Source organism: Anabrus simplex, chromosome 5 (assembly GCF_040414725.1).
Source record: "Anabrus simplex isolate iqAnaSimp1 chromosome 5, ASM4041472v1, whole genome shotgun sequence".
NCBI lineage: Eukaryota > Metazoa > Arthropoda > Insecta > Orthoptera > Tettigoniidae > Anabrus > Anabrus simplex.
This window is the reverse complement of record NC_090269.1, coordinates 423692111-423711448: the sequence shown is the minus strand read 5'-3', so window position 1 is coordinate 423711448 and position 19338 is coordinate 423692111. Positions and strand designations below refer to the sequence as shown.

General features: G+C 44.2%; 1 protein-coding gene across 1 annotated transcript in view; it reads left to right on the top strand.

The window, feature by feature from the left end:
- The first annotated feature begins 11226 nt into the window (after positions 1–11226).
- Positions 11227–19338, top strand: part of peg (pegasus) — a 60059-nt gene continuing 51947 nt past the window's right edge. The window contains exon 1 of the mRNA XM_067148759.2: positions 11227–11380. Coding sequence (XP_067004860.1) covers positions 11344–11380 — 37 coding nt within the window. The 5' untranslated portion in view covers positions 11227–11343. The remainder of the gene's footprint in view (positions 11381–19338) is intronic.

Below are 19338 nucleotides of genomic sequence, written 5' to 3'. Positions count from 1 at the left end.
ATCAGCCTTCCTCCAAAGGGTTTTCCGTGGTTTCCCACTTCACCTCCTGGCAAATGCCGGAATGGTACCTAACTTAACGCCACGGCCGGTTCCTTCCCTCTTCCTTGTCTAACCCTTCCAATCTCCCCCTCCCCCCACCACAAGGCCCATGTTCAGCCTAGCAGGTGAGGCCGCCTGGGTGAGGTACTGGTCCTCCTTCCCAGTTGTATTTCCATACCCAAAGTCTCCCGCTCCAGGACACTGCCCTTGAGGCGGTAGAGGTGGGATCCCTCGCTGAGACCGTGGGAAAAACCAACCCTCGACGGTAAGCAGATTAAGAAAGAAAGAAAAATATATTTATATCATATTATGACGTAATTGCCTCCTTCCCACACTCTAAAGAGCACGGAAAATGAAGCTTTACCGTACTGTTTTTTTAGAAATAGTCTCTGATTGGTTGAACTCCGCTTCACAGAAACGTACGCACGAAAGTCAGGGAGATCATGATTCAAGGAACGCAAAACTCACGGCCGACTTTATGCGTCGCTGTAGCGCAGCGAGGGATCCAGTTGGCCGTGGCAAAACTTAACCTTGTTGAACTATTTCTCCACCTGATGGCAGCACCGTGGTTCTGTATTCACCTGTACATTCCCAGCTCAAGTAGTCTCCCGCCATCACAATACTGACCAATGTATAGGTTAATCCATTTTCTTCTTCTTCTTCTTCTTCTTCTTCTTCTTAATCTGTTTACCCTCCAGGGTTGGCTTCTCCTTCAGACTAAGCGAGGGATCCCACCTCTACCGCCTCAAGGGCAGTGTCCTGGAGCTTCAGACTCTGGATCTGGGGATACAACTGGGGAGAATGACCAGTACCTCGCCCAAACGGCCTCACCTGCTATGTTGAACAGGGGCCTTGCGGGGGGATGGGGAAGATTGGAAGGGATAGGCAAGGAAGAGGGAAGGAAGCGGCCGTGGCCTTAAGTTAGGTACCATCCCGGCATTTGCCAGGAAACCACGGGAAACCACTTCCAGGATGGCTGAGGTGGGAATCGAACCCACCTCTATTCAGTTCACCTCCCGAGGCTGAGTGGACCCCGTTCCAGCTCTCGTACCACTTTTCAAATCTCGTGGCAGAGCCGGGAATTGGACCAGGACCTCCGGGGGTGGCAGCTAATCACATTAACCACTACACCACAGAGGCGGACATATTGTCTTATGCTTCAATTTAAAAAGGTGTGGGGGCTAAACCCTGTAAATCTCTCTGCTTGCCTATGCTATGCAAAGCGCTATTTTAAGGCAGTAAATACATTTATATCATATTATTGATGTAATTGCCTTCTTCCCATACTCAGAAAAGTACGGGGGGGGGGGGAAAGTAATTACTTTCTGCACTGTTTTCTTAGAAAATATAGTCTCTGAATGGTTGAACTCCGCTTCGCAGAAATGTACACACGATAGTCAGAGAGATCATGAATCAAGGAACGAAAGACTCACGGCCGAGTTTTTTCGTCGCTGGAGAGCAGCGAGGGATCCAGTTGGCCGTGGCAAAACTTAACCTTGTTGAACTATTTCTCCACCTGAGCGCAGCACCGTGGTTCCGTATTCATCTCCACATTCCCAGCTCAAGTAATCTCCCGCCACCACAATACTGACCAATGTATAGGTTAATCCATTTCCAACAGATAAATATAGCACATATCATGAATTTCGTAATCCTTTCATTAATCCAGGACCAGAGGGCCATGTTTCTGACTCTGGTGGCTTAGCGTATTGTTCGCTGCGTCAAAGAACATTAATATTTATGTTTTATTACAATATAACGCCATGTGCACACCTCTTATGAAGACAGGAGCAACTAAACGAGACAACGTCAGTGCCTGAATCAAACATGGACGACTTGCGTCGCGACGAATCAAAATTATTTATAATTAAATTCAAATCATGTAAAGTATATAAGTTAAATTCAAATGAAATATAATATTGTTTGCAACAGCCACTACAGTGAGGTTCACATTACTCGTTTCGAAATTCCGGCCGAGCCGCACTCGTAACGTAAAAGTTTACATTCCGTGGAGTTCCAAGAGTTCTGTACAAACAAACAGGACAGGAACCTTGTACCCCTTTCCTTAGCTTCTACGTATTGGATGACACTTATCTTCCGTGGAATTCCCTATCTATAGTGACTCACATATTTTCGTGTCTATAGGTCCAGCTTTGGATGGTAATTTTCCCTTGTTTTGAAACTCAGTTCGTTTATGTTATTAGGGTTCGATTTCACTCACAGACTGAGCACCAAAACTGATATCGCCCATTTTAGTCGGATATTAAAAATTGCATTAGTGAGAGTATTCAGGTCCGCCTCTGTGGTGTAGTGGTTAGTGTGATTAGCTGCCACCCCCGGAGGTCCGGGCTCGATTCCCGACTCTGCCACGAAATTTGAAAAGGGGTACGACGACTGGAACGGGGTTCACCCAATCTCGAGAGGTCAACTAAGTAGAGGGGGGTTCGATTCCCTCCTTAGCCATCCTGGAAGTGGTTTTCTGTGGTTTCCCACTTCTCCAGGGATGCCGGGATGGTACGTAACATAAGGCCACGGGCGCTCCCCTCCCTCATCCCTGTCCATCCCTTCCAATCTTCCCCTCCCCGCAAGGCCCCTGTTCAGCTTAGCAGGCGAGGCCGCCTGGGTGAGGTACTGGTCTTTCTCCCCAATTGTATCCCCGACCCGGAATCTGAAGATCCAGGACACTGCCCTGGAGGCGATAGAGGTGGGATCCCTCGCTGAGTGCGAGAGAAAAATCGACCCTGGAGGGCAAACCGATAAAGAAAAGAAGAAGTATTCAGTATGCAGTCTGTGACACTGTGTGTTTCATCAACGGAACATCCGATAGTCCTGCGTTCTGCTGTTGCCACGGCCTAGGGACATCAGATAATAATTACTGAGTGTGTGAATTCTGAGTCACCCTCACGGTCTACGAATCTGCTTCTTAACGGGAGGCATCGGATTCGATCACGGCTCAGTTTCGTCGTATTTAAAGGTACTCAAATACGTCAGCCTCGTGTCAGTAGATTTACTGTCACCTCCTGCGGGACTACATTCCGGCAGCTCGGCGTCTCCAAAAAATGAAAAAGTAGTTAGTGGGACGTACAGCCAATAACATTATTATCATTATTATTATTAATGTGCGACTCCTTGGCTGAATGGACAGCGTTGAGAGGTTTGGTTCAAACGGTCCCGGGTTCGATTCCCAGGGGTCAGGGATTTTAGTCGCGCCATTATTAATTTGACTCGGGGAATGGGTGTTTATGTTTGTCTCAACACTCCGCTCTTCATATTCAGACAACACACTACACTACGAACCACCACAGAAACACACAATAGTGATTATATCCCTCCATACAGGGTTGTTGTCAGGAAAGGAATCCGGCCGTAAAACAGGTCTCTACCGGGTGAGTAGGCCGTGCGGTTAGAGGCGCGCGGCTTTGAACTTGCATCCGAGAGGGTTTGAATCCTACTGTCGGTAGCCCTAAAGATCGTTTACCGTGGTTTCCCATTTTCACCCCAAGTAAATGCTGGAGCTGTACCTTAATTAAGGCCACGGCCGCTTCCTTCCAACTCCTACGCCTTTCCTATCCCATCGTCGCCATAAGATCTATCTGTGTCGGTGCGACGTAAAGCCACTAGCAAAAAAAAAGAGGCTAAATCCGCATGTGCGTCACAGTTCGCACTCACCTCACAGGTGTGGGTAAAAGTGGTATAATAATGTGTTCGCATTTCGAATTTCAGCCAAAAAAAAAAAAAAAAAGTGGGAGTTTTGAAATAGAAAGTCAGGGCACTGTGGTTTCGAATCAATTTGGAACTGAACGCCCGGTTATGATCATGACACTAACAGTCACATAAAACTACAAGCTGCCAGACTGAGTGGCTCAGACGGTTGAGGCGCTTTCCTTCTGACAACAAATTGGCATGTTCGATCCTGGCTCAATCCGGTGGTATTTGAATGGGCTCAAATACGTCACCCTCGTGTCGGTAGATTCACTGGCAAGTAAAAGAACTCCTACGGGACAAAATTTCGGCACCTCGGCATCTTCGAAATACATAAAAGTAGTTAGTGGGACGTAAAGCCTATGACATAACTACTCTTTTACAGTTCTTACCGACGTGACGGAATTTTGTCCATATGAGTTCTTAACGTGCTAAAAAATATACCGACATGAAGCTACCGTATTTGATAGCATCGAGCTGAGCCAGGATCGAATGCGTCAAAATGAGCTCTCATGGTGATTGTTCTAGTGTCTCAGTGCAGTTCAGTGACCCGAACGTAAAGTTACTCGCTCGCTGATTTTCGTCAAAATCAAAAGCAGCATAATAATCAAAATGTCAAGAAAGCGTTCTCGTTGTAAGAATGATGCAAATTGTTTCTAAATAATGGATCGCTTAATTTATGGAAATACACTATATGAGTCCAAAACAAAGGTAATGGAGTGCAGTCGAACGAAGTCAGGTGATAAAGGAAATATTCGGTTAGGAAATGTAGTCTAAAGGAAGTGGATAAAGTAAACACCCAGTACATTGTTACCTGGCAACCGTTCAGGCTGTGATGTAAGGTATGGATGGATGGTCAATGTTACTTAGCAACCGTGCAGGCTGTGATGTAAGGTATGGATGGATGGCCAGACAATGTCACTTAGCAACCGTGCAGGCTGTGATGTAAGGTATGGATGGATGGTCAGACAATGTTACTTAGCAACCGTGCAGGCTGTGATGTAAAATATGGATGGATGGTCAGACAATGTTATCTAGCAACCGGTAGGCTGTGATGTAAAGTATGGATGTATGGTGGGCCAATGTTACTTAGCAACCGTGCAGGCTGTGATGTAAGGTATGGATGGATGGTCAGACAATGTTACTTAGCAACCGTGCAGGCTGTGATGTAAATATGGATGGATGGTCAGACAATGTCACTTAGCAACCGTGCAGGCTGTGATGTAAGGTATGGATGGATGGTCAGACAATGTCACTTAGCAACCGTGCAGGCTGTGATGTAAGGTATGGATGGATGGTCAGACGATGTCACTTAGCAACCGTGCAGGCTGTGATGTAAGGTATGGATGGATGGTCAGACAATGTTACCTAAGAACCTTGCAGGCAGTAATGTAAGATATGGATGGATGGTCAGACAATGTTACCTAGCAACCGTGCAGGCTGTGATGTAAGGTATGGATGTATGGTGGGCCAATGTTACTTAGCAACCGTGCAGGCTGTGATGTAAGGTATGGATGGATGGTCAGACTATGTTACCTAAGAACCTTGCAGGCAGTAATGTAAGATATGGATGGATGGTCAGACAATGTTACCTAGCAACCGTGCAGGCTGTGATGTAAATATGGATGGATGGTCAGACAATGTCACTTAGCAACCGTGCAGGCTGTGATGTAAGGTATGGATGTATGGTCAGACAATGTCACTTAGCAACCGTGCAGGCTGTGATGAAAGGTATGGATGTATGGTCAGACAATGTCACTTAGCAACCGTGCAGGCTGTGATGTAAGGTATGGATGGATGGTCAGACAATGTTACTTAGCAACCGTGCAGGCTGTGATGTAAGGTATGGATGGATGGTCAGACAATGTTACTTAGCAACCGTGCAGGCTGTAATGTAAGGTATTGATGTATGGTCAGGCAATGTTACTTAGCAACCGTGCAGGCTGTGATGTAAGGTATGGATGGATGGTCAGACAATGTTATCTAGCAACCGGCAGGCTGTGATGTAAGGTATGGATGGATGGTCAGACAATGTTATCTAGCAACCGGCAGGCTGTGATGAAAAATATGGATGGATGGTCAGACAATGTTATCTAGCAACCGTGCAGGCTGTAAAGTAAGGTATGGATGGATAGTCAGACGATGTTACCTAAGAACCCTGCAGGCTGTGATGTAAAATATGGATGGATGGTCAGACAATGTTATCTAGCAACCGTGCAGGCAGTGATGTAAGGTATTGATGTATGGTCAGGCAATGTTACTTAGCAACCGTGCAGGCTGTGATGTAAATATGGATGGATGGTCAGACAATGTTACTACCTAACAACCGTGCAGGCTGTCTTATGGCTGGTGGTCATCTTAAATTAGCAGCCGTTGATGGATGGCCATGATCGGGTGAGATATTTATGATCGTTTGATTTTCACAAAGGGAAAAGCTGTTCTAAAGTTCACACAAACAAGTAATATGGTACAGTGTGGAGTATTACGACCATTAAGAAACTTAACAAGGCAAGGCAGAAGAGTTTTCTACAGTTGTGTTCTACAAATATCTTAGACGGAGCACCAGGCCAAGGATTCGGTTCTCAAGGAATTCAAGAGTTAAGTATACATTCTCGAAAATCATATAGAAACCCTACCTGAGATACTTATGTCACATTTTAGAACGAACGCAAACCATGGAGAAGCTGGTGATAGGATGAAAGGTGCCCTAAAATAGAGCCCTAGAACGAGGTTCTCATCATGCTTGTACCTTTACTGGCTGGTTTCTATAGCCACTAATATTTTTCCTTTTTATTTTTCTTCTTTTCTTTCCTGGCCCTACCCCAGTTATCAGGGGTCGGCACTGGTGCTGATTAAGCCTAAGTCCGCTCCCCCCACGTGGCGATCGTCACTATTCTAAATTGCCTCCCACATGCTATTAGTTGTAAGAAGAATAAAAAGACAGTAGGGAGGAGTGTGAAAGTGATACTACAGGAGTATCTGCCTGTCCCCATGCTCAGCATGTTACCAGGCCAGATGTGGTGATCGGCATCAATGACGGTGTAATCGGGTAATAAGGGTCAGGAAGAAAAACCACGTAGGCGGAAATAGAAAGATGCCTACATATTAAAACCTTACATGTGATGCGCTGTCGGTAAATGATGTTATTAAGACCAGTAGCGTAGCCAGCATCAGCCGATGGGGGGGGGAGGGGGGTTCCAAGGTGATGGTAGGACACAATGGAGGTACATGAATTGTCATTGCAAGGACACTGATACACGTGAATTACAGATCTGTTGGTTCCACAATTGCGTCTCTGAATGTTTGTTTCGTTTATTGTCAGCTTCTGCATTTATTTATTTATTTATTTATTTATTACCGTCTTTTTTACAGTGGCTAATTTAGGGCTCGAGGCCCTCTCTTACACTTAACCACATAGTAATCAAAATCTTAAATAGAGATAGTTAAAACTACATAAATTAATAGAATTGAAAATAAATTTAAATAAATTACTAAATTAATATTCAAACGAATTAATATTATAAACCCCTAAAACTGACTAATCCTCAGACAGCCACACGTTCATACTTCAACCTTTCAGTCTGCTGTCCTCAGCAGGTAGTCTCGACAGGCGACCTGAAATCTTAATAGAGAGCTAGTTTCTCTGACCTCAGCTGGCAAGGAATTCCATAATCCGGTGCCGGTCACCACAAATGATCTATATTCATTTTATTTGTGCGGTGCACTGGAATAGAAAGAAAGGATCTCGAGCGCGTATTTAAGTTGTGAAATGATAAAAAGGTGAATTTAGAAATATACAGTGGCTGATTTTCAGCTAATACTCAAAACACCATCGTTAAAATGTGTAGCTGCCGACGTTTCTCAGGCCTCAGCCATGAGAGAGCCTGATATTATGGGGTGATATGAACATCGTACCCGGTATTGTAAATAAATCGCAGGCAGGAATTTTGTGCTCTTTGAAGTTTAAATGTTTCTTTTCTTGTCATGTAAACCAAAACAACGCCACAATAATCAAGAGTAGTGAGAACCAGTGCCTGTATTAGTTTGGCCTTTAGCTCAAATGGAAATACATCCATCTGCTTTTTAAGAGAGTGAAGCGCTCCAAAAAAAATTTTTTACGGATTTCTTTCGTCTGATCAGACCAATGATATATATTTTCTTTTTGTAAAATTTCCATTGGGTGATTCTAACCCTCCATTAACCCAACCCTTGGCTACACCCCTTATTAATACGAACGTAAACCCCCAGCCCCAGAGGAAGACGAATTAACCGAACGTGGTTTAAATCCTCAGCCCGGCTAGGAATCGAACCTGAAGCTATCAACCCAAGGAGTTGGTCAGAGTCACTGTTCGCCTACCACTTTGTTCCGTTTCCTGATATGGGTTGGGAATGAGGTGAGAAGAATTTATATCCAATGTTTTACGGCCGGATGCCCTTCCTGACCCCTATCTCAGTTGAGGATCTAGTGAAGATGAAATGAATTATGGTGACTGAAATTACGTAAGGAGATGGAAGAAATCAACTGTGACTTCATAATATGAATAATAACTTATATGTTTACGAAATTTGAACATCTCTGATCTTTGGGTGCGCCCGGTGCACCGCCACTGTTTGAGTTACTCAGCTCGGAGGCGGGATCGAACCCGTTTGCCTGGGAAAAGGTCAGTGATCAAGTGGTTGCGCCATTGAGGTCACCACCATGTCGACATGAACAATACAGAGAGCTGAGGGCCGCGCCCAGGCTCGAACCGACAATATATATGTACAGTTTATCCACCACTTAGATCCGTTCTCTGACACAGCGTCGGGAATTAGGTAGGATGATATGCCATTTTACGCCCGGATGCCCTTCCTGACATCAACCTCAGTTTACTATTTGATTTACGTCGCACCGACATAGATAGGTGTTATGGCAAGGATGGGATAGAAAATGCCTAGAAATGGGAAGGAAGCGTCCGTGTGGTCTTAATTAAAGTACATCCTCACCATTTGCCTGGTGCGAAAATGGGGAACCACGGAAAACCATCTTCAGGGTTGCCGACAGTGGGGTTCGAACCACTATCTACCGGATGCAAGCACACAGCTGCGCGCCCGTAACCGCACGGCCAACTCACCCGGTCAGGCCCAGTTAGAACCTAACGAACATGAAATGAATGATGGTGAATGAAATTGGGTAACGAGGCGGATGGAATCGCCTATGAATAGGAAGTAAAATTGGGAAACCACAGAAAACCATTCTCAGGACAGCCGCCGGTGAAGTTCGAACCCACTCGCGTCCCGAATCCACAGCGTAGTTCCGTAGCCATAGCACGCTAACACGAGCAGTCGCTCAGGATCGAAGCGGTAATATTGTGCGGGGAAAGCTACAGTCGATATCTCGAACATCCATTACTCGAATTTTCAGTATCTCGAAGTAACTTGAATTTCCCAGCCGTTTTCCCTATTCTTCACGTAGAATTTCTCCATTACTCGAAGCAAACATTTCCTTCCTTGCAGAAAAAAAACACTCGGTAACTGGAATTTTGTGCAGCATTAACTGTGCAATACGGCAATTGTGGCTTGTGAGGAAAAATTAACAAGTAAAGAAAGGGTTACGGTATTGCTGGGAGCTAATATGACGGGAATCAAGAAACTAAGACTTCTAGTGATCAGAAAATCGGCGAAGCCTTGCTGTTTCTCGGGTGTGAATTCATTACCAGTCACGTACGAAAGCAACCCCAGAAATCGCGGATGACAAGCTCCATTTACGAATCTCGGCTGCGTGGTGTTGACGAGAAGTTTCAACGTGGTCCCCCTCTGTGGTGTAGTGGTTAGTGTGATTAGCTGCTACCCTCGGAGGCTCGGGTTCGATTCCTGGCTCTGCCACGAAATTTGAAGAGTAGTACAAGGGCTGGAACGGGGTCCACTCAGCCTCGGGAAGTCAAATGAGCAGAGGTGGGTTCGATTCCCACCTCAGCCATCCTGGAAGTGGTTTTCCGTAGTTTCCCACTTCTCCTCCAGGCAAATGCCGGGATGGTACCTAACTTAAGGCCACGGCCGCTTCCTTCCCTCTTCCTTGTCTCTCCCTTCCAATCTTCCCATCACCCCCGCAAGGGCCCTGTTCAGCATAGCAGGTGAGGCCGGCTGGGCGGGGTACTGGTTATTCTTCCCAGTTGTATCACCCGACCCAATGTCTCACGCTCCAGGACACTGCCCTTGAGGTGGCAGAGGTGGGATCCCTCGCTAAGTGCGAGGGTAAACCAACCCTGGAGGGTAAACAGATTAAGTAAGTAAGTAAGTAAGTAAGTAAGTAAGTTTCAACGTGAAGGGAGGAAAGGTTGTAAGAAAAGAAGGGACTAACGGATTTTTTTTCCAAAAATGTTGACGTAGGTATGTTTCTTCTTTCACTTCTGTATCCTGCTTCAATAAATGTTACTATTATAGGGGTTGTAATTAAAGTGATGCCGCTTGTTTGCGTATTTATAAGTGCTGTTAAAAATAATGTATTTATTAGAATCCACTAGATACAAACGATTGAATTATGTACTATGTCTATCTGTTAGGTCATCAGCCCAGAGGCTGGTTGGATCCTCAAATAGCACCATCAAAGGCTATGCAGTTATAGGGAAACCGCAAAAACCAATGGCAGAGCCCAAATGAAGCGTACTAGGCAAGATGAGGAGTGATTTAGTTTGCCATTGCTTTCCTCACTGGACCAGAATGTGCCATTGCAGCACGACTGACCCTATGAGCAACACCTTTCATAACACTCAGACACTATTTATGCTCCTAATGCCATTACTCAGCACCACCCATTCCCCAGCAGCTTCCATATGATCACAGCCATGGATAAGACTGGGACTTCAGTGGAAGCTACACTTTGCTCTGGCCTGTGCCAAGAGACGGGTACAAAAGTGCTGCATCCATCAAGAAATGGCAATAGGCGGTTATGTACTATACATGCTCAAGAACGGTATTCTCTATCTCTCGAAATTTCGATAACTGGAAATAAAATTTAGCTCCCGAGGTGGTTCGAGATATCGAGGTTCCACTGTAGTACATGAACTTGGGACGGGAAGTCAGCCAGATATTCGGGTAGAGAAGTTGTTTTTTTTTTTTTTTTTTTTTTTTTGCTTTACGTCGCACTGACACAGATAGGTCTTATGGCGACGATGGGACAGGAAAGGCCTAGGAATAGGAAGTAAGCGGCCGTGGCCTTAATTAAGGTACAGCCCCAGCATTTGCCTGGTGCGAAAATGGGAAACCACGGAAAACCATCTTCAGGGCTACCGACAGTGGGGTCCGAACCCACTATCTCCCGGATGCAAGTACACAGCTACGCGCTCCTAACTGCACGGCCAACTCGCCCGGTAGAGAAGATGTACAAGAACTCGTACATTCATTACAATCCCTGGCCGCGAGTCAACTCTCGAATTGTTCTCATGTTACAAAGTTCAGGAAACAACATCTCGATGTAAACCTTGAGTATTAACAGGAAGAGTTTCTCTCAAAAACCAGAGATAAACTTTGCCAGATGACCGCAGTGTGCTGGTGGCGTGACGTCACGGAGTTCTTGTCAAGGCCCACTGAGAGTTCGCTCGCTTCAGTTGTGTCTAGGCCAGCATGAAGTCCCCAGTGTTCGCCGCGCTGCTGATGCTAGGTAAGTTCCAACGTGTTCCATCGCGACACGAAGACATGTACTACTACTCCTGAGAATACATTAATTTTATTGCAAACAAATGCACTCTATTGAACACTCACATTGTTCATCTTCACTTGTTCATTGGTTTTATTATCCTAAAACCGATTCCTGCATTACGAAATATTATCATTCGCCCAGTCCTTTCCGAATTGCTTGACGATCAAACGCCACGACGTCCTATTTTATTTTGCGCTATTAGACTATTTACTGTATTCAAAGACTGATAAAACTACTTCCTATTCTGAACAGACGCAGCTTATAAATTGACTGTTTTGCCTTAATAATTTTTATTCAGTATTTTCTTCCCATTTTCCTGAATTTATTTAAATTGCATAGTTTGGTTTCTAAACGTTAGTACATGTTCCTTTTTTTTCTATAAAAATAACTTGTCCTCTAATACGTAGCCTACTTCGCTGGATTTATCTGTTTATGATCCAGCCATCGCATTTCAGACGACTTTCGATTAAATGTGTTTTTTCAGCTTACATTCGTCCAGCTCCATGACTTACCGTAGTCCGAAAGGTCACGGGTTCAACTCCTGGCCGGGTCGGGGACTATTAACCTTCATTGGTTAATTCCTATGGCTCGGCGGCTTGTTGTGTGTCGTCTTCAGCATTAGAGTGCATCATAGGTTTGGCCACATTCTAACAACCGCGCAGGTCGCCTATAGGAAGTCAAGTCGAAAGATATGCACCAGGCCTCTGCGGAGGCCCCAAGGCATTGCATTTGGGAGGTAGTGGGTTCGAACCTCACTGTTAGCAGCCCTGTAGATGGCTTACCGTGGTTTCCCATTTTCACGCCAGACAAATGCCGCGATCGCTTCCTTCCCATTCGCCCTTTCCTGTCCCATCGTCGCAATAAGATCTGTGTCAGTGTGACGCAAATAAATTGTAAAACACGAAATGGTTTGCGGCATCACATTATGTGTGTAACCAAAAACTCTTCCCGGAATCACTAAGACGTGAATGCAGTAAAAGCGAATTAATCTGTTTTCGCTCCGACGCTCCTCAAAATGTCACTTGTTTGTGTTCAGTCAATCAATGATCTGCATTTAGGACTGTCGCCCGGGTGGCAGATTCCGTATCAGTTGTTTACCTAGCTTTTCCCTAAACATTTTCAAAGAACATGGAAAATTACGAACATGTCCCGGGATAATAAACCCCTACTCCTCCTCCTATAAATTAATATTTGCCTCAATTTGTCCTCTTGGATTCCAAATGTATCTCCATATTCAGATCTGTCCTACTTTTAAAAACACTCAGATTTATTTGTCTACTAATGTCATTCCACGCCGTCTCTCCACTGACAGCTCCCAACATACCGCTTAGTCGAGCAGTTCGTCTCCTTTCTTTCTAGTCTTCCCAGCCCAAATTTTGTCATATTTTCATAACGTTACTATTTTGTCCAAAATCACCCAAAACGAATCGAGCTGCTGGATTTTTTTCAGTTCTCGAATCAAGTAATCCTGTTGAGGGTCTCATACACTGGAACCATATTTTACTTGAGGAGGTTTTACCTGAGACTTATATGCCCTCTCCCGTACATTCTTAGAGCAACCCATGAATACCCTTTATTTACAATCCCATTTATGAGATTACCGCAATGAAGATCTTTCCTTATAAGGTAGTGTACTTATCGCGAACAAAGAACTTTCACCCCATCAATACAGTAATTAAAATTGAGAAGACTTTTCCCGTTAGTGAAACTCGCAACGTGACTTTTAAACCCCGTTTATCATAATACCATTGGCTACTGTCCATCTCACAACATTGTCGGGGTTTTTCTGTAGTTGCTGAGGATCTTGTAACTCTATACAGTTCAATATGGTAGTATATCATCGCTGCGGGAGCCGTACCGTGCATCTGGTAATGCTCTTCCTAAGACTGGTCACGCCTCCCAGCGACATATGAATATGCAATATATTAGAATTTCCATTGTGTTAATTTTTCCAAGCTGGTGTGTAAAGGTAAATGAACCTTACTGTACCGTACTGGAGAAATGTATACTCAAACGGCGTATTTAGGCACTCCTGCTGTCTTTAACGTTAATTTTCTTTTACATATTCACATGGGAAAATTAACACAACGGAAATTGTTCTAATGGACTGCATATCAATAGGTGGCTGTGAGGAGTGACTAGTCTTAAAGAGAAATAATGGATAGGAAGAGTATTGTCAGGTACTGTATTGCTCCCGCGACGATGGTAAGTAAAATTGAATCAATGTCTAGCAAAAGGGAGTGAACTCGCACAGTAGGGACGATTAGGACGGTGGGTTGAAAGTAGGAATTATTAAAAAGCAATTTGTACAAGTCTTATCAGCTAATTCTTTCCTTTATTTTCTTTAATTATTAAAAAATTATTAGCGAAAATACGCATAAAATGTCGTTCGTCGCGGATAACCGATCTGTATAGTGCCACAGCAAATAGTGGTCACTTTGCATGTGCTGTGAGAAAGGGTAGCAGGGGTATATAATTTTTGCCAAGGTCATGGACATTCGTCTGGTAGTGCGTTACTTTCTTAGCGTGTAGTCAAATACTAAATAATTGTATAATCACGCCGTACCACGAACCTACTACGCTGGCGTAGCAGAGGGAGAGGTGATACTCCCACGTGGCGGATAGGGTGGTCCTAACCGGCTTGACGGCGGACTTAAGGGAAATAAAATACCTCTCGCGGACCAAACACACAACCCCCCTGTGGGTGGAAGACGCAGACGAAGAATACACCCACGGTATCCCCTGCCTGTCGTAGGAGGCGATTAAAAGAGGCGACCAAGGGATGATTTTATTAGAACCATGAAACTACTTGTGATATTTACCACCACGCGGGGAACACCATGGGTCGCTTTTATTTGCGCGTAGTACCACTATGTTAGGTACCAAATATGTTTGTGATTAGTAGCAAAAGAGTACGTTGCCGGCTTCTACAGTACCTGTGATTCGTACCCCTATATGCGCTACACCATGGGATTAGCGACACCATGGTTCTGCCTTACCTATGCTTAGTGCTCACTATGTGAGGAACACCACGGGATAGTGCGGGTCCCTGTGGTTAGTGCACTTACGTGAGGAACGCCGTAGATTTGCGTTGCCTGTAAATAACGCCGCAGTGTGCGAAACACCATAGGCCTGTGTTACATGTGCGAATTTCATTACCTGTGAGTAGTACCATAAGTGTGTGGAATACAGCGAGTCTACGCTACTTTTGATTAGTACCGCAACATGACAAATAACATGGTTCTATTTACCGGGCGAGTTGGCCGTGCGGTTAGGAGCGCGCAGCTCTAAGCTTGCATCCGAGAGATAGTGGGTTCGAATCCCACTGTCGGCAGCCCTGAAGATGGTTTTCCGTGGTTTCCAGTTTTCACACCAGGCAAATGCTGGCGCTGTACCTTAAGGCCACGGCTGCTTCCTTCCAATTCCTAGGCCTTTCCCATCGTCGCCATAAGACCTATCTGTGTCGGTGGGACGTAAAGCCGCTAGCAAAAAAAGAATGGTTCTATTTTCCTAGCAATAAGTACCATTTTGAGGGGCCGATGACCTGGATTGTGGACCCGTTTCGACTACAAGAATCTTCGATTCAGTATTATGCTTTAGACTCAATCCCTTGGTCAGTAATACTATTATTTAACGCTAGTTTGCGGGTCGGATCCACTGACCATTTTAACTTCATATCCATCTGTTCGTTCTTCGCCCTCATGTTTTCGATCTGATCAGTACAGGAATCTAGATTTTAAATGGTCATAACCTTCGTCTCATTTTGTACCATTAGGGGCCGATGACCTCGATGTTAGGCCCCTTTAAACCATAAGCATAATCATCATCAATCACGCCATACTTCTATTTAATTGTAATACATGTGTAATATTGTTTCTTTGGTGAAAGTTTTCTTGTAAAGTACTGAATCAAAATCTCAACAAAAAATTATTCGCTCAGAGAGCTTCTTCATTTTACATGTACACACACACAGCTGCTATATCGCACAAACCCGAGAACTTTTGTTGTCTGTACATTTTGCCCCGCCTACCCCCCCCCCCCAACTTCTAATTGCCAATCATCGCTACTGAACTTGGCAGTTGCATTCCAGTAGGCCTACATCGGTGTGTTTATTGGCTGTGAAATACAGGAAATGCAAGTAATAGACATGAATGTAGCGATAATGATTGCGGATGGGAATAATGACCAACTTATGAGCGAAGCTGTGCCTATAAACAGGATCACTAAAAATTTCATCATTTTTAATTTTATTTGGAATAATTGACATTTTAAAACCGTTACCTGAGTCAGTCGATTAACAAAAGGGTAATCCCTTACTCAGAAGCACGAAAATAAATGTTTACAAAGAGAACCGACAGCATGAGGAAAATCCAATAGATGCAGCACAGATTCCGAACCGCAGAAATTGATATGGGGCATCTAGTATACACATTTTATATATTTTTATCCCCATCTAAAAGGTTCCCTTTTCAGTAAATAAATGAATAAATGGATATAAGTTAGTCTAAAATCGTACAGGGACGTAACTTTTACCATCGTATCGTCCTGACTGCCAGTTAGCTTGTTAAGTTATTAGTTTGTTTGATCGTGATCTTGCGAGTTACTTATTCTAACACCCGCAAGATTTATGGAAACGCATCTTAAACTATATAATTTGATATAATAAACATCATAATTTATATTTGCGTGAAGTGTTTGCTGTAGTTTCGAGTGTAGGGATGAACTGATCTTAAACTTATTGTACGTAGCAATGCATATGTATAAGAAGACGTTAGGAAGTACATTTGCTGCATAATATTTTTTATAAATTTATGTACATGATTAGGGAGCCTCCGTGACTCCAGCGGCAGCCCGCTGGCCTCTCACCTCTTGGTTTCGTGGTTCAAATCACAGTCACTCCACGTGAGATTTGTGCTGGACAAAGCGGAGACGGGATAGGTTTCTTGCCGGATACTCTGCTTTTCATTTTCATGTATAATTTCAGCAACACACACCAATATGATTTCATTTCATCTGTCAGTCATTAACCATTGTTCCAGAGGAGTGCGACAGGCTTCGGCAGCCGGCACAATTCCTATCCTCGCCAACAAATAATTAAATTAAATCACGCATTGATCGAAAGACGACAGGAATGGGCCAGAAGACATGGCAAAGTGATTTTATTACACGACAATGCGTCGTCTCACACAGCAAAACCAGTGAGACACCATGAAATCGGTTGGATGGGCCATCCTTCCGCTCCCACCATACCGCCCCGACGTGGCGCCATCTGACTATCACCTCTTCGCGCTCGCAGAGCAGCACTTCAGCAATTTCGAGGAAGTTGGAAAATGTCTCGACGAATGGTTTGCCGCAAAAGACAGTTTTTCTGGGATGGTAATCATAAATTACCTGAAAGATGGGCGAAGTTTATAGAAGCCGATGACCAATATATTTAATAAACAAAAAGTGAGTTTTCTTCATCACAAAATCCAGCAGAAACTTATGCATATACCTGGTAGATCTAGGAGCCTATTCCCAAAACAACCGTAAAAGGACGGAGATCAGTTGCACATATTTTGACGCACTTCTGCATAATGTTTTATTTGATATCATGTGATATTGTATTCGATAGCGCACTGTGTTCGGCCGTACTTTACACACGTGAGGTAGTAGATGTAAGCACAACATTTACACGGCACATATCCTGCATGTTGACCATTCGCAGCTGCTGCTAGTAAGAAGTATCCCCACACTCGATCTTCATCCTTTGTTAATTTTGTAATCCCTATTGATTCCTCTCAGTTTTGTATTTACCCAGTCTTGGGACTCATTTCATGATCGCAACAGATGTGAACCAGTCGCACCGAATTCGCTGCGTTCGCTCAGACTGTAAGTCACGTCACGCTCACTAGCGGAGCAGGGCTAAACTACACGAGGAATGCAGACCTCCAGGGGCTGGGTGTTTGTGTCGTCTTCAGTATTAGAGTTCGTCTTAGGTAGGGACCGAGGCCTCGGTAGGGACCCATCCTCACAGGCGCGCAGGTGTCCAGTAGGACGTCATCTCGTACGACTTGCACCAGACCTCTCCGCAGGGCACACACCACTTTATTATTATTATTATTATTATTATTATTATTATTATTATTATTATTAGACAGTCTCGATTAACACTAATCAGAGGAAGTATGGAAGACATCGGACTTTCGAAGAATGAAGGCATCAACAAAAGAAAGGGACTGGTTACCGGGAGGGTGGGGGGTGAAAATTAAGACTCCCTAAGCCCCTCCTTTTCGTTTATATAGAACAGGCAGTAAAGGAAATCAAAGAAGAATTTGGAAAGGGAGTCACAATCCAAGCAGAGGAAATCAAAACCCGTAGATTTACCGATAATATTTTATCTGAGACTGCGGAGGATCTGGAGAAGTTGCTGAATGGTATGGACGGAGTCTTGGGTAAGGACTACAAGATGAAAATATGTGTGTCCAAAACAAGAGTAATGGAGTGCAGTCGAACAAAGTCAGACGATGCAGCGAATATTATATCGGGAAATGAAGTCTTAAAGGTAGATGAAAATGTTACTTGGGTAGTAAAATAACTAACAACAATGCAAGAAGCACAAGCAAAGAAAGCCTTTCTTAAGAAAAGAAATTTGCTTACTTCGAACTTTGATATAGGAATTAGAAAAATGTTTTTGAAGACTCGCCTGGAGAATAGCATTGTATGGAAGTGAAACATGGACGATACCTAGCTCAGAAAAGAAGAGAATAGAAGCTTTTGAAATGTGGTGTTACAGAAGAATGCTGAAGGTGAAATGGTTAGATCGAATCACGAATGAAGAGATACTGAATGGAATTGGTGAGGGGAGATCGATTTGGCTAAATTTGATGAGAAGAGATAGAATGATAGAACACATCTTAAGACACCCAGGACTTAAGCAGTTGGTTTTTGAAGGAAGTGTAGGTGGTAAGAACGGTAGGGGTAGACCAAGGTATGAATATGACAAGCAGATTAGAGCAGATGTAGGATGCAATAGTTACGTAGAAATGTATAGGTCAGCATAAACTAGGGTGTCATGGAGGGCTGCATCAAACCAGTCTATGTACTGATGACTCAAACAAAAGCAACAACAAGCTTTGCAAATTTAATAACGTCGGCGTTGGAAGAGAACAAGTGTCGGCCATGGGTGGTCGGACAGGAAAAATAAGCGAGGAGACTGATACAACTGGAACCAGTGCCAGACTCAGCTAGGGGCAGCGCTCCCAAACTGAGAGTCCCAGCTCGCCAGTGTCGTACAACAGGCAGATACCATGGGTGTACCCCATCCACAGGTTTCCTTTAATTGCCGCGCCCCCCCCCCCCCCCCGTCCCCCTCGGCTTTGTATGTAGCTCAATGTATGGTCCGAAAAAAATGGAGACCTTGATGAATCCGGAAAGAATGAAAGGAAGGTACTGACAAATTCTTGGTCCAAAGAAAAATAAGAATGAATGGAGGGAAAGGAACAATAAAGAACTTTATTTGAAGAACGAAGGGTTTCAGACTATCAGGGAAAGGAGGGTTACCTTTTATGGCCATTTTCTCCGGATGAATCCAGAGAGGCTGGATGTATGTATGTTCAGTCCGTCAGCGATTCCGCTGGTGGGATCCCCAACAGCTCTGCCATCAGCTGTCATAGATGGCCTAGGCATCACTGAAGAGGCGTACTAGGGAAATGAGGAGTGAGGTAGTTTCCCGTTGCTTTCCTCACCAGAGAGGCTAACGAAGAGAATATTTGAACATTTCGATAAGAATACCAAAATAAAAATCGGATGGTTGATCCAAGTTAAACAGGATATGGCTGAGCTCTATTGGTGGAAAAATATCTAATTCCCTCCTTGGGAACTTAGAATTTCCATTCGAAATTGCTAGGCGGGCAATAATTCCATTGTGGAGTTTTATC